Genomic DNA, 15262 nt, shown 5'->3' with positions numbered 1-15262 from the left:
ACCTCCACGTTTGATGGGGGCAGCTTCCTGCCCACCTGGCCCTTCTCATCTTTGTACAGGTGGAGCCAGATAAAGGTCCTCTGGCCACACAGATGAGAAGGTCTAAATAAAAATGTGTTCAGATGCTGACAATAAGACATACATGCAGTGAAGAGAATCCCATTTGCTCAAGAAATTTATAATATTTCTGGGTTTTACAATTCAGAACATATGAACACCAAAGGAAGAAAATAGCCCCAAATATTGGGATTTTTTTAAAGTTGAAATCTGTATGCAAGAGAGGTGAAAAGCCACTCAGATGGAATTTGTTAAAAGAGCTACTCTTATATGGACTTGCTTTCAGAAGCAGCAAAATATGTTGCCAAGAACAGCATAAAATGGTCAAAGAAGCTCTTACAAATCACAAATGGCTGCAAGTGACCATGCAAACGTCACAAGGCGGTGTGTGCAGACCTGAGGGTTTAATACACACTTTTTTTGGATAGACATTTGTAAAAGGCAAGGGAGCATGAAACAGGCTCAAGAATCAACTTAAAGCAAGGGAAGAACTTACTTGAATTTTTTTTTTTGGAAGAAAGTTGGCTTTTTCTCTGGGATTTGAACGTTCAATCTGAAAAGCTCTAGCTCTGTTAGAATTTAGGACACAGTTGGGGTTCTTATAGGTTGTGACCCCAGGAGTGTGGGACTATTCCAACAATTCCAAGATGCATTTTTAAAAAACAATCTTACATCTTTGAAGTCTGGATGCATCTTATAGCCCATAGTGGGTCCTACTCTCATAAAATGATGGAGGGGTTTACAGTCAGGCTTGCATCAGCTCCTGGCATGGCTGAAGGCTGTGCCTACCATGACCTGCAGAAATGACCGTGGCTGGAGAGACTGAAACCCAGCTCAGGGTCCACTTCTGAAACCAAGTGCTTGCAGCCTGCGTGCAACCAAAGCACGTGTTTTTGTTTTTTGTTTTTTGTTTTTCTAATTTGCACAAAAGTGCCGCAGGAGCTCACAGCTGCCCTGGGCCCTTCCACCTGCCGTCCAGCCCTGCTGCTCTAACGACGCATTTGTCATTGTACTGCTCCAACATTGCAAGGATGGCGAGCTTTCCGTGAATCTGTTCCTGACGCCAGGCCTTCTCCACAACCCACCCCAGCTCTGCACAACGTACCTACTCGTAACTTGAAGTCGTTGAAGGAGTGCTTGTTGATGGCGTCCAGTTTCCCCACCAGGGCGAATGCAAACTCCACCATGGTGCCGATGTGCATGTACTGCCTCTCGGGCTCCTGAAGGAAAACAAACACAGCAGGCGGGGGTGAGGACTCAGCAGGCGGGGAAAGGCTCCTTCGGTCACAGGATGCACACTCTTTCCTCTGGCCTCCTTGGGGGAGGGGGTGTTGCGGCTGAATTGTGTACCCCCAAATTCATATATTGAAGTCCTAACCCCCAGGACCTCAGAATGTGACTGTATTTGAAGACAGGGTCTTTAAAGAAGGAATTAAGATTAAATTAGGTCATGAGTATGACCAATCTGGTATGACCGGTGTCCTTATAAGAAGAGGAGATTAGGACACAGACACACCCAGAGAGACCATGTGGAGACACAGTGAGAAGGTGGCATTCTACAGGCCCAGGAGACAAGCCTCAGAAGAAACCTTCCCTGTCGGCACCTGGATCTCAGACTTCCAGCCTCCAGAACTGTGAGAACATAAATGTCTGTTGTTTTAGCCGCCCAGTCTGTGTTACTTTGTTATGGCAGCCTGAGCTGACTTATACAGGGGCTAACCATTTTCTGCCTTTACTGGTCCCTGGGTGGTTTATCATCCCTTGAGGAAGAGAGAGTTATCACCCGTATGGAGCTGAAGGAAAAGCCCAAGATTTCCAATGAAGGTAAGTGGACATTTCTACTTCTTTTTCCTATTAATTTGTATTTATGATTCCTGTTACTAATTCACATTTACCATTAATTTGTTAACACCTATTCTGTTTGTATTTACTTTTGAAGTTTATCCTTTTGAAAATTCTATTTTTGGTTATATTTTAAAAATAGAATCTTTATTAGTATTTGTATATAACCTATAAAAATGTATTAATTTACACGTCCTGAAGGTCCCCCAGTTTTTTGGGGCATAATTTTATTTTATTATTTATTTATTTGCTTGCTTGCTTATTTATTTATTTTTTAAATTAATTGTTATTGGAGTGGTTAGGTGCACAGGATAGTTTGGAACACAGCTTCGGAAGGCTGAACTGAAATGCAGCCCCAGAGCTGCCGTCAGGCTCTTGGTATGGACGTCCTCTCCGTCTTTCTTTGGTCTCCCTGGCTGGTTTGTGAGCTCCACAAGGGCAGAGACTATGTTCTGTTAACCTGTAGACACACACAACAGCAAAGTGCCTGGTGCAGAAGCAGCACTTAGTAAACGTCTATTGAGAGACTACACCTCGGTTGACTGTCGGGTAGCCGGGCGGGGCATGATGTCTGGGAGGAGCAGAGAGAGAGTCGTCAGCTGTGGTGGAAGGTCAAAGCCAGGGATGCTCCTGTGGGGAGCACACGCCCAGAGGAATCATTCACGTGTCCACTGCAGTGGGCGAGGGCTCCAAGGGAAGAAACGGACACAAAATATCAGAGGGGTGACCTGGGGGAGGCCCTCAGTTGGGACGGGGCGGGGGTCAGTAAAGGACCCTGGAAATACTTGAGAGGACAGAACACGGGGCCATCGCGGGTCTCGTGCTGTGGTTTCTGGGACGGGTGTTCATCCCCCTGGGCCCCAGAGGAGTTCAATCAGAGGTGGAGAGAGCTCTCGGGGGCGTTTGAAGAGGAGGCACCTGGTGACCGGTGGGGGGCATACTCCACGGAGGGTGAAGATCAAAACCAACTCTGAGGGTTTCGGTGGGGATGACTGAGAAGGAAAACGGACAGAACCCGCCCATTCAAGATGCCAGGAAGACGGAGAGAATCATGGTAACAGCTAAGGGAAAGAGGAACACGGCAAGAGGGCGATCCAACGACCCACACGGCCTTCTGATAATGCCAGTGAAGGGGGTAGCACTAAGGCAAGTCTCCCAGCCTGGGCACTGCTGACATTTGGGTGGGACCATTCTTTGCTGGGGGGTGTCCTGCAGGGTGTTGAGCAGCATCCCTGCCTCTGCCCACCAGACGCCAAGAGCGCCTCTCCCTCCAGTGTGACAAGCACAAAGGTCTCCAGACATTGCCAAATGTCCCCTGGGCAACAAAACTGCTCCCAGTGGAGACCACTGCACTAAACTTTATACACACACACACACACACACACACACATATGTACACATGTACACGTATATATATGTATATATATATGAAGGGGGAAGAGGAATTAAAGTTCTGGCTCAGAGAGAAAGATTTCTTCCTTCCTTTCCTCGAGTGAATTATTGTATCATTCTAGAAAAAGATGGATGAAATACTACTGTTGCCATAAATCCGCAACTTAGAAGTGTGGGAGCAAAACCAAACAATTTAAAATATTAGAACCACGAAGCAGACTGTCAGCTAACTTTGGTGGAAATGCAGAGAGTCATTTCTTAAGAACAGTTACACTTTTCCATCAGAGCTTGCTAGTATCTCTTGTCTCATGACTTAGGGGCAAGACATGATTTGGAGGTATCTGCAGTCAGTCGGAAAACATCTCGCTCCTTGACGGGAGGCATGAGCTGTTAAATCAACAGGCAGGATCCTGTGCCGTAAAAATGACAACTGTCCTGGCAAGGAGAACAGACTGGCCGCGGGAGAAGTGGTTTGCTTTTCACGGAATCAAGGTGCAGCAAACGAGCTTCTCTCCCTGATAAATGAATGCCCAATCTGTTTCCAGGCAGCAGGCTTCAACTGCGGGTTTGATGTGACCTCAGTGATAAATGAAGAGACTGAGCTCTGGGAGTGGGGTTTAAATCCAACATCAAGGACTCATTCGGGCTTAGTAAAGCCTGGAGAAAATTATGCTCAGTCTCTAGAAGACTCAGTTCACTTCAAGAAGTCCTTATAACTGAACTTTTGATAAATGTTTGACGACAGCCTGAAACAGCTCTTTCTTCCATGATCCAAATAATTTCTCCCGTCTCCAAATATTTAACTGACTTCTAGCTACACAGCGAGACCACTCATTCAGTTTCCTGGAACACATTTGGCAAGCTGTTTGTTTTGCAAGTTTCACCTGCAGGGAATGTGGCATAAAGTAAATGCACGTTTATTGAGGTTATTTTATAACCCAAGTGACTGCTATTGACCGAGGTGAAATTAACACAAGCCTCTGCTCCCGGCTTCTCCTCTCTTTCCTCCTCGCCTTCCTCCATCCATCAAACGTCCGCTGCGTTCCTGCTGTGTTGGTGCTCGTCTGATTCTGAAGATTTGGAACTGCTGTCTAAGGAGCACTTAGTTCTGCTGCCTGGGGCTCCTGGGAGAACGGATCAGACCTCACAGTTCTCTGAAGGAGAGTCACCCCAACCAGGTGAGCTGAGTGTCCCAGCATGGAGATCGGCCCTCACTTGGGAGCTCAGGGCATCTGAGCTTCAGGCACCTTTGGGAGAGCAGGACTGGAACTCACAGCTTCCCAGTGTTTACCAAAACTCAGAGGCGTGAAATAATATTTATGGGAAATGGCCTGATTCCTGGGTCATCTGTGGATTCCTCTGTATCCAGTGAACTTGGATTAAACTGGACGCAATGTTCTCCACCTGATCTCACTCTACCAAAGAATGTATTTGACTAAAATATGCATTAAGAGATGTTCTAGCTAACAACCTCCCCCCTCAATGTGTTAAATGTGTTTCCCGTGAGGAAGTTACCAAGCACACTGTTCACTACAGAGCCATCCTAATGGTTATGAGGGCCTGTTTGTTAGAGCTTGGGTCAGGGACCCAGTGGAGCATCCAGCTGCAGCCTGATGCGGCTTGGTGTCAAATATATTAATGAATGAGTGATTTGATCTCACCTTATGAACACTAAAGCACTGCACTTGTGTTGGCTGCTGGAAATTTCGGAACAATTAACAGCAATAGTGTATGTATGCATGTACTTAATCCTCACAACGATTCCCATGAAAGAATGCTTGTCTTTATCCCCATTATGCAGATGGGAAAGGGAAACCCAGAGAGGTTAATAACTTGTGTAAGTGGAATAACCAGGCTTTGCAGGCAGGCAATCTGACTCCAGGGTCCTCAATCTTCATTTACTCTAAATGTAAATGGATTAAATACTCCAATCAAAAGACACAGAGTGGCTGATAGGTTACAAAAAAAAAATCCATATATATGCTGCCTACAAGAGACTCACTTCAAATCTAAAGACACACTCAGACTGAAAGTGAGGGCATGGAAAAAGGTATTCCATGCAAATGGAAACAAAAAGAAAGCTGAGGTATCAATACTTAACATCAGACAAATAAACTTCATCATCTTGCCTCCTTCCCCGTGTGCATCTTGAATGTGGTCAGAACTTTTGCTATTTGATTTTCATTTTATTGCATCATCCTCATTTTTGTTTCTATCTTATCTTTCAAGTTCCTTGAATGTTAGTTTATTAATTTAAAAATATTTTTGCATTGCGTCCATTTTTGTAAGCTTCTTAAGGGAGAGGTTTAAATAAAATAGGCACATACATGTAGACAAGTAGGTAAGCATTTTTCCTTGATAGTCTTGCTGCTAAAATGGTGACAGCTGTGTTGGATAATGTGTCTAAGAGATATTCAGCTGATGGAAAACTATATCCAAGCATTGCTCATTAATGGTTCTGGACCTGGCCACCACCCATGTGGATGACTGGAATTCTACTTGGGTGCCTTATTGAAAACTCAAACTTGTAAGTCTAAAACTATTATTTCTATTTAATCTCCCATTAACGGCTCTTATTCTTGACTCTTCTACTTTTGCTAATGGTGTCATCAATTTCAGATCCCTAAACTGGAAACCTGAGATTCAGACAGCCCCCTCCATCCTGCTTCCTCAGCTCCCAAGTCCATCTCCCATGGACATGCTCTTCCATTCACCTCTTTCTTTATTTTCTTTGTTTCTTTATTTTCATTGTTTATACTGTGACCACTACTTGTCTGAAAGTAGGAAGTTCACTAAATAATTGCCAGCACTTTTGAGTCAGACAAAGTTGGGTCCAGCTCCAGATTCTACAATCATCAGCTGCATGGCCTTGGCTGAGTCACTTAACTTCTCTGGGGCTCAGTTTCCTCATCTGTGAATTGAAACAATAACTACCAATCTCATAGGGTTGTGGTTAAGATGAAATGAATTCATATGGGCAACACGTTCAGCCTGCATCCCTGAGGCTCAGGATTTATTTAGTTTCCTTCATGATAGGTTAGAGAAGCACATCACTCTGCTTGACATGAAAAGCTTCTAGGAGGAAAATGTCAGCAAGAATTGCTTTATGCCCTAGTTTAGTACTTTCCCCCCTTTCTACACACTGAGAAACCTACACTGATGTATGGCTTTGACAACAACCTAAGTGTCTGAAATGTTAAGTATCTTTGAGATTCTCAGCGTGTATAGCAAAGAGTGATGGTTCTTCCTTCAGTGTTTGTTTCCTATTAGTAGCATTAAAGTAGGAGGGCATTTCTCTCTCCACTTACCCTACATCACGATAGCTTTGGTGTTTGTGCAAAAATACACAGCACTGAGATAATGCTTTTCATTTCAGCAGAGACCAAAACTATTTTCTACTTTTGCCAGTAAAGGAAACTATGGTTATGAGTTTCAACATATGCTTTAGTTACTAAGAAACTGGCAGCAGAAGATCTGAGAATGATTCCTTACTTCTTCCCTGATCAACTTGGTGGAGTGTCCTAAAGTTTCACCAAAATTCATATGAGGAAGCCTAATCCCCAATGTGATGGTATTAGGAGGTGGAGCTTTGGGGAAGTAATTAGGTCACATGGGTGGAGCCCTCACGAATGGGATTCGTGCCCTTATAAGAAGAGACAGGAGAGAGCTGCTTCCTCTCTCTCTGCTCTCCATCTGCACTGAATGAGGACACACAGAGAAGACGGTCATCTGCAAACCAGAAAGAGGGCCCTCACCAGATGCCAAATCTGCAGACTTGATCTCAGACTCCCCAGCTTCCAGAACTGTGAGAAATAAATGTTGTTTGTGACCCACTCTATGGTAATTTCTTATAGCAGCCCAGCTGAGACACCTCTAATATCCCCAGGCTTACCTAGCATTGGAATTGCTGTTTGCATGCATGACTTTTTCCAGACTATAAACTCTGGAGGGCAATTACAGAGGGGCAGCCATTAACAAGTAATTGGCACTTGCCCCAACGGGTAAAGAAAATCTATGCTGGTTGACCTACTAGCTAAATAAAATCCCAAACAGTCAAGCCAGGCAGCTCCTAACTCAGGCAGAGTCAGAACTGTTAGCCTGACTCAGTGAATGTGGATGGGCAATGTTTATTGCTCATTGTTTTGTCGATCAGCTCGGTTTTGCTAATAAACTGAGCAAGTGTAGGAATCTCATAGATGGGTCACTTGGAGCCTGGGATCTTATTTGGGGGATGGAGGGAGAAGAATGATGGAGAAATCCTAGTGCTAGCCACAGCGGTATGTCTATGGGGCCAACTCAGCAAGAAACAGAGTGAGAGGTAGTTCTTACAAACTAGTAACTACCCTCAGCCCACAACCTGCTGTCAAATTTGTTCTGATAGAATAAATAAATAAAATAAAAAACTCATTTAAAATAAATAATTTAAATTTTTAAAATAAAAATAATTAAAAAGAGAGCAATAATACAAAGCTTAAAAATTTTTAACGAGTACCAGCACTCATACCTTGATAGGAATACATGCTCCCTGTTACCTCTTGCTTCTCTGCCTCTCCCCTCCCCCCATTTTTCTGGCACCACAAGTCACTTCTTCCAAAGTGTCGCTGGCAATGGGCATCACTCTATTTGAAATTGTGGATAAAAGCTAGAGGTATGGCTCATCACAGCAATAGTGTAATCAAAGTTTGGGTTTACATGAAAGTTTTCATCTCTGTACTTTGGTTTTGACATATTTAAGTTCTCAGTAAAATTTGTATTAAAAAGATCAAAACCAATTTACATAATTGCTAAGACCAGAGATGACCCTAATCATTGATTCCGGCATGAAGGATGGACTTCCTTAATGATAGGGCAGGCAAAGTCCCTTCAGAGGTCGAGTAGGGGAGGCTCCAGAGTGCAGCAGAGGGAATGAGGCAATAGGGAGGGGTGAGGAGTGTGGCAAACTGGGGAGAACGTGCCAAGATGGGGCAGCTGCTTCTCAGCTGGTGATTGTTGTCATCAGGAATGAAGATCAGGAGATCTACCAATTTTCAGGAGAAACTGGAGATGATTATTTTTTAGTGAGATGTCCTTTTACAAGAAGTCTACATAAGCCAAGAAAAACATACCTGTAACCACAAGTGTGCTATCATGGCTTGAGGTCTAAAGGCCATGGCTGGGAAGGAGCAGGGGGCTGCTATGGGTCTGGGAAGTGGTGAAGTCCTGACGTTAAAATGAAGCGCCTCTGGGTTCTGTAAGCTCCCCATTTCTATCAACCCTGAATTCCATCGTGGAACATGTACTTTTCAGGTGCATGTTCTGGGGATTACGAGAGCGGGCTCAGAATGCAAGCCTGTTCTCCATGTAATGTTTCATTTTTTGACAAATCCTGCTTCTTTCAACAACAACAATCAGTTGTTACACATCATACAACCAACCATCTAGTCATGTTGTCTTTAAGCTTAAAATCAGAATGTGTTGTTTCACTTAGGATAACACAAATGAAGCAAAACAAAGGCAGATAGAAAGCCCTGCTCTGACTAGGTGCTGATAGACCCCCATGCATTCGTTTTCCCAGTGGGTAAGTAGCCTGTGCCGGCATGTAGAAAATGTGGAGGTAATTACAAATAAAAGCTGACTTTCAAAAGGCTTCTTCTATCCAGACAGCTCTGCCTCTTTTTGGATTTAAGAAAAACACATGAATCCTTGAGAAACCCAATATATTTTGCCAAACTAAATATCTGGCTGTGTTGAATATGCTTTGTTGCCAAACTAAATATTTGGCTAAGTAATAAATAGAAAATTTTTTGTTTGTAAACAATAAATGGAAAGTTTTTTCGTTTTAACTAGAGAGATAAGTAGGTAGGCTACAAAAGGCAAAAGGGACATTCATTTTTTCATAAAGACTATATCCATATTATTATTTCTCAAGCATGCTATGCCCCCAATCAAACATAATGAACTTTCCTTTCAGATTTTCACTGAATTTCAAAATATTTCTAGGATGATCTTACCAAGATTCTAATTAAATGTTCTAAACGAAAATAGCGTGTATTGAGTAAAAGCTCCCTGCATGGATCTGATGCCATATTTCATTTATGTCCAAAAACCCTTTTACCTATTCTGCGGGAGGAAGCAATGGTATCCATACGTGAAACAGTGTACAAACCATAACTGTATTATTACCGCTATTAGCATTTTTATTACCCACTCTGCCCATGGAGCATTTTGCATATTAATGTCTTCCCTACAGCCTCAGGAAATGAGTGGGATCCCCACTGTATATAAAAGTACACTAATGTGCAGAAAGCTTAGCTACCATGGTAAGGAATGAGCAGTCTCACGTGAAAGCCACGCTCTTTCCACTCTACCATGAAGGTAAATACTCATGTATTAACAGTGGTGGCTGTCAGGAGTCAGGATGCAGCTCAAGGGTAGCTGAGAAGGCAGATTTTGTGGCTGCCAGTGATGAGGGCAGAAGGGATGGGGCACCCGTGGAAGGAGTGCTTGGGTGAATGGTGTGTGTACAAACGTGTGGGTGCAGAAGCCAAAATGGTGGGGGGCTGGGGAAGAAGAGGAGGGGGTGAAGCAGCACGAGAGCTGTGGGCAGAGGGAGGTGAGCCCTGCACCCAGAGTGCCCGGGTCTGCAGCTCTGCTCTATAGCCCTGCTCTATGGCTGCTTGTTCTATGACCTTGGGCAAGTTACTGCACTGCTGTGCCTCAGTTTCTCCATCTGTAAAATGGGCCTGGGTTGGGGTGCCTCCTAGGCTTGTTAAAAGTAAAGCCTCAGGAGGCATTTATTAAGTTTCGAAAATGTTAGGAGGAAAAAAAAAGGAAAGCGTTTGCATTGGGAGGAGCAGAATTGTAAAATGGCGGGAAGGAAGCGAGAGGCTGGGCTGGGAAGCAGGGTGGACACGCGCTGCTCCATCATTCATTGAACAGACATGGGCAATCGCTCTGTTCAGCGCCCCCTGCTGGGACTTTGGGGAACACCACATAAGACAGGGCCCCTCCTATAATTTGGATGTTGGATAAGAAACACACGTCTAAACAAAAGCAGGAAATGATATGTAGCACGTGGGAGGAAAGGAAATAGGATCTAGACACAGGGGGTCAGGTGAGGCCAAAGAGCCTCAGGTCAGGGTGCAGGAGAGGCTCCTATGAAAGTGGGAGTCTTGGCACGGCTGATGGGTGAGATCTGAAAACAGGGTGTCTTCCTGTGCATCAGAATCACCTGTGGAAATGGAGATTTCCAGCCCCTCCGTCGGGTGTCTGGAGACCATGTGTAGCACCCACCACAGGGCCTCTGATGCAGATGGTGGGTGCACCCCTCCTGGAGGGTGTATGAGCAGCACTTGGTGCTTGTCTGCACGGACGCACAGTGCACGTTTGAGGGCTGATGAGGAAACTGTAGGGAGAGGGAGGGGACGGGTCAGAGCAGGGGCGTGGAGGCAGATGGTGGGGGCCCTGTTCTGGGAGTAGGGAGGACAAGAGGAAGGTGAGTGGCTGTTAGCAAGCTGGGTGTCTGTGGAAAGCTGGAAACGTGAGCTCCAAGCTTGGCCTAATGGTCAGGAAGGTGGACGATGGTTTTGTCAGTGGTCGGATACACAGGCTGGTGGAGCAAGTCTTAGCTGAGATCCCTGATGGAGGAGAGGGGTTGGGGAAAGAACATGGAAATGTCCACAGAGGAAGGCCTCAGGCAGGAGTCACTAAAGAGAAGAAACCAGAAGCTGAGGGAGAAGAGGACTTCTGGGCGAAGGTGATGGCTGGCTATATCAGAGGCCACAGATGGGACACAGAGAATGATCGCTTGGGGAATGCAAATCCGACTTGGATTTTGGAATTTGGAAGTACTTCCTGATCTTTAGGAGTGGAATTTCTGACATCCGCATTGGTGAGGGTTAGCAAAGAGGGAGAAGGTGAAAAATAAAGGCAGTGGATAAGGACAAGCCATCCAAAAATTGCCTACGGGAAGGGGGAGGAGAGGCCTGGAGACATTTGTTGAAGATCCAGGAGACCAGGGTCTGGTGGTGACAGAGTCGGGACCAGGGAGCCCAGCTGTAGGGATGATGGAGGGATGATGGAGGGTGATTGTGGGATGGAGGAGGGATCATGGAGGGGTGACGGAGGGATGATGGAGGGATGAAGGAAGGATGATGGAGGAGTGATGGAGGGCTGATGGAGGGATGAAGAAGGGATATTGGAGGAATGATGGAGGAGTGATGGAGGGGTGATGGAGGGATGAAGGAGAGATGAAGGAGGGATGATGGAGGGATGAAGGAGGGATGATGGAGGGATGAAGAAGGGATGATGGAGGGGTGATGGAGGGGTGATGGAGGGATGAAGGAGGGATGAAGGAGGGATGATGGAGGGATGAAGGAGGGATGATGGAGGGATGAAGAAGGGATGATGGAGGGGTGATGGAGGGATGATGGAGGGATGAAGGAGGGATGAAGGAGGGATGATGGAGGGATGAAGGAGGGATGATGGAGGGATGAAGAAGGGATGATGGAGGGGTGATGGAGGGATGATGGAAGGATGAAGGAGGGATGCAGGGGGGATGATGGAGGGATGATGGAAGGATGAAGGAGGGATGATGGAGGAATGATGGAGGAATGATGGAGGAATGATGGAAGAGTGATGTTGGGTGATGGAGGGATGAAGGAGGGATGATGGAGGGATGAAGGAGGGGTGATGGATGAATGATGGAAGAATGTTGGAGTGGTGATGGAGGGATGATGGTAGGATGATGGAGGAGTCATGGAGAAGTGATGGAGGGGTGATGGAGGGGTGATGGAGGGATGATGGAGGGATGAAGGAGGGATGATGGAGGAATGATGATGGAGGGGTGATGGAGGATGGGCCCAGCACAGACGCTGAATGCTGAGTGGGTCTTCATGTGCCTCTGAGCATCCCTGCCAAGGGTTCCGTAAGTGGCTGTCGCTAGCTAAGTTCTGGAGCAGGTGTGATTTTGTCAAGTGCCCTAAATGGTTCATAAGAGGAGGTCAGCTGAGAGGCCTCAGAATTGGGGCTGGGGTTAGGGTGAGAAGAGTGAGGCACTCACCTCAGCTGCAAAACTTAAGGGGGCACCGAAAAGCTCAGCAATCATGAGAAATAATATCCTAGTGTGATGTTTAGAAAATCAAAATTAATGCAGAAAAATCCAGAAAGAAGTAAAACACTGAAATTTAAAGAAAGATAGGGGCTGTGGACTGCACAGATCCCCCTCAAATTCATATCTTGAAGCCATACCCACGAGATCTCTCTCTCTCTGCCTTGTGAGGACATAGCAAAAGGGCAGCCAGCAACAAGCCAGGAAGACAGCCCTCACATGAACCGTGTCCCGCAGGACCTTGATCTGGGACTTCCAGCCTCCAGAGCTGTGAGAAAATAAATCTCTGTTGTTGAAGCTGCCCAGCCTTCATTATGGCAGCTGAGCTCACTAATCAGACAGTTTCTGACAGTGCTGTGCTGGGCGTCTTAGAGCCCGAGGCAACAGGAAAAATGTCTGTCCCTGTGTACATAATTTTATGTTATTTTTAATGGTTAATTTTTTTCAGAACATTAAAGATGCTGAAAAGGATTAAGTTTTCTTCCATTAAAGCCAGGACAGTAAAAATCTAATTAGTTCTGTCTTGGGTAAAAATAAGATATTTAGAATTAAAACAATGTTGTACATTTTAATACCTTTATTGTCCAATTTTCCGATAGTTTTTCAACACTTGAATGTTCTGGCAATAAAAACCCAACCCCGAAAGATACACAACACCATGTAAACAGGGGCGCCCATTTTTCCTTTCGTGTCAGGCGTCAGGATTGCTTGGAACGGTACTGCTCAAAACGTACGATTCTTCTAAGGTTTCTTTTATTGCTTGTTTGTTTTACTTTTCCTTATTACTAAAGTAATTCTTACCCATGAAAAAAATAATAATCTGGAAGCAACACCTGAGTAGAAGGGACATATATTACCCCACTCACTCAGAAAAACGCTAGGGTTAATCTTGAGTCCGACGTTTCATGTTCTCGTCTCTGCCCACGAATGTTAAGAGAGAAGAGGACGCTCTCCTGATGCTCCGGGGGGTGGGCCCTGTCTGCGCAAGCTGCTGCCCCTCTGTCCCTCTCTTGGTTGCCTGTGGGAGGTGGCGGGGTTGGGGGGAAGCTAGACACACGGGGGGCGGGGAATGGCTGAGCTCTTCCTCTCTTTGGGGGAATCCAAACACCTCCAGCAAGCTGTGCTCTGGTAAGTTTCATCCCTCTGTGCTGCACCCATCACCTCTGCCCCGCGGCAAACAAGCCAGTGCCCGTCAGGGAGCCCACTGTCCCGAGGGGAAAGGGGTCTTGTTATTGACCCACAAGTTAACAAACTATATCTAGGGACTTCCCTGGTGGTCCAGTAGTTAAGACTCTGCACTCCCAATCCAGGGGGCACGGGTTCGATCCCTGGTCGGGGAACTAAGATCCCACGTGCCACATGGCATGGCCAAAAGAAAAACAAAAACAAAAACAAAGCATATCTACACATACACACACACACACACACAGAGAGAGAGAGAAACAAAACACAACATAACAGAAAACCCCCCTCAAAAACCCTAGTTGATTGAAGATACTCAATTTTGACCAAATCACCTTTTCAACCAAATTTCTGGGTGGTCAGCATGTTTTTGACCACGTTGTTTTAAATCAAAAGACCAGGAGCCCTCCCATAATGAGTCACCTTTAAATAAACAGCTCTAATCAACTTTCCTGTATATTTATCTGGTATCAAGCAGCTACCAGACTGGTTGTTTTTTTTTTCTACCTTGTCTGCCAGAGAAAGTTCTGTGAACAGACCCTCAGAAGCCTCCAGAATGCTCATCTTTTCTCATGAGACCTTAATCACTGAGGTCTGGGTTGTGCCTGCAATACAGTGTATGGGTCACTGCATGACTGTTTTGGTCCCAGGATGACCTGTGGGCAGAACCGAGGCTCACGTGTGCTGGGTGCGGCCGACACGTGTGTACCTGGGCGTGCTCCTGGCTGGGCACGGCGCTCAGACCCGTCGCTGCCATGTACGTGCTGCCGATGGTCTTGATCTTTTCAACTCCACTGAACTTTGGCTTGGACAGCAGCTGGGGAGCAATGACAATCACATAGTTACTCAGTCGGGTGCTGACCCAAGGCCAAGCATTTTCTAGAGACATTCTCAAATCCTAGTTCCGTCACAGGAACATGATACTGCTATTCACCCTTCGACCTTGGGCATCGTGGGGAAAGAACACTTCATGCATCTCACAAAGGGCATGTCCTTGGAAAGATATGCAGTATAACGATTTACTTCCAGTTAACATGAATTACCTTTCAGAATTTGCTAGTGAAGGAAACAGGATAAATTATGATGTGATAACGGCCTCAAATAAATTTCCCCACTCTGTGTTTGAAAGGCCTAAATACAAAATCATGATTCAGAGAGTGAGGTCTTCCCTGCATGGTGAGGGTGATTTATGACCAATTGTAGTGCTGAGGATTGACTTTTGTCCTCGGAAAACCTGGAGTGGAGGGAATAAAGATCTAGAATGGCCCCTCCCATCAGCCCTGACCCTAATATTTTTTGTCCCAGTTTCTGGTACCAGTAACCAGTTTCCTACTGGGCTCCTCCTCATCCACTACATTAGACCTTGAGGTGGGATGGAGGAAAGGTAAAAATAAGATAAGAAGCTGTAGGAAAGAGAAAGACTGGATGGAGAGAGCAAATGAAGGAAACTCTGGAAGGTTCTGTATCTGCTCAGCAGGACAAAGGTACGAACAGAAGACTGGGAACATCTTCTAGACCCTTCCTTGGTACTCCTGCTTTCAGAGGAGATTCGTTCAAGATCACGTCAGAGAATCTAAGATAAGTGAGCAAATCCCATGATCACATCTCCATGAACAATCCAACCTGAAAGAATGGTCACTAGTACTAGAGAGCATTTATTTTACCGAGGGGCAGCTGGAGGAAATGTGCCACCATTTTTCA

General features: G+C 45.6%; 1 protein-coding gene across 1 annotated transcript in view; it reads right to left on the bottom strand.

Moving 5' to 3' along the window:
- ADCY2 (adenylate cyclase 2) overlaps nucleotides 1–15262 on the bottom strand; it is a 431484-nt gene that overhangs the window by 7352 nt on the left and 408870 nt on the right. Inside the window, exons 22-23 of the mRNA XM_061187643.1 lie at nucleotides 14271–14378; nucleotides 1163–1277 (exon numbers count right to left, since the gene is read on the bottom strand). Of these exons, the coding sequence (XP_061043626.1) occupies nucleotides 1163–1277; nucleotides 14271–14378 (223 nt within the window). The remainder of the gene's footprint in view (nucleotides 1–1162; nucleotides 1278–14270; nucleotides 14379–15262) is intronic.

This window comes from Eubalaena glacialis, chromosome 4 (genome assembly GCF_028564815.1).
Source record: "Eubalaena glacialis isolate mEubGla1 chromosome 4, mEubGla1.1.hap2.+ XY, whole genome shotgun sequence".
NCBI lineage: Eukaryota > Metazoa > Chordata > Mammalia > Artiodactyla > Balaenidae > Eubalaena > Eubalaena glacialis.
This window is presented reverse-complemented; position numbering and strand designations above follow the sequence as displayed.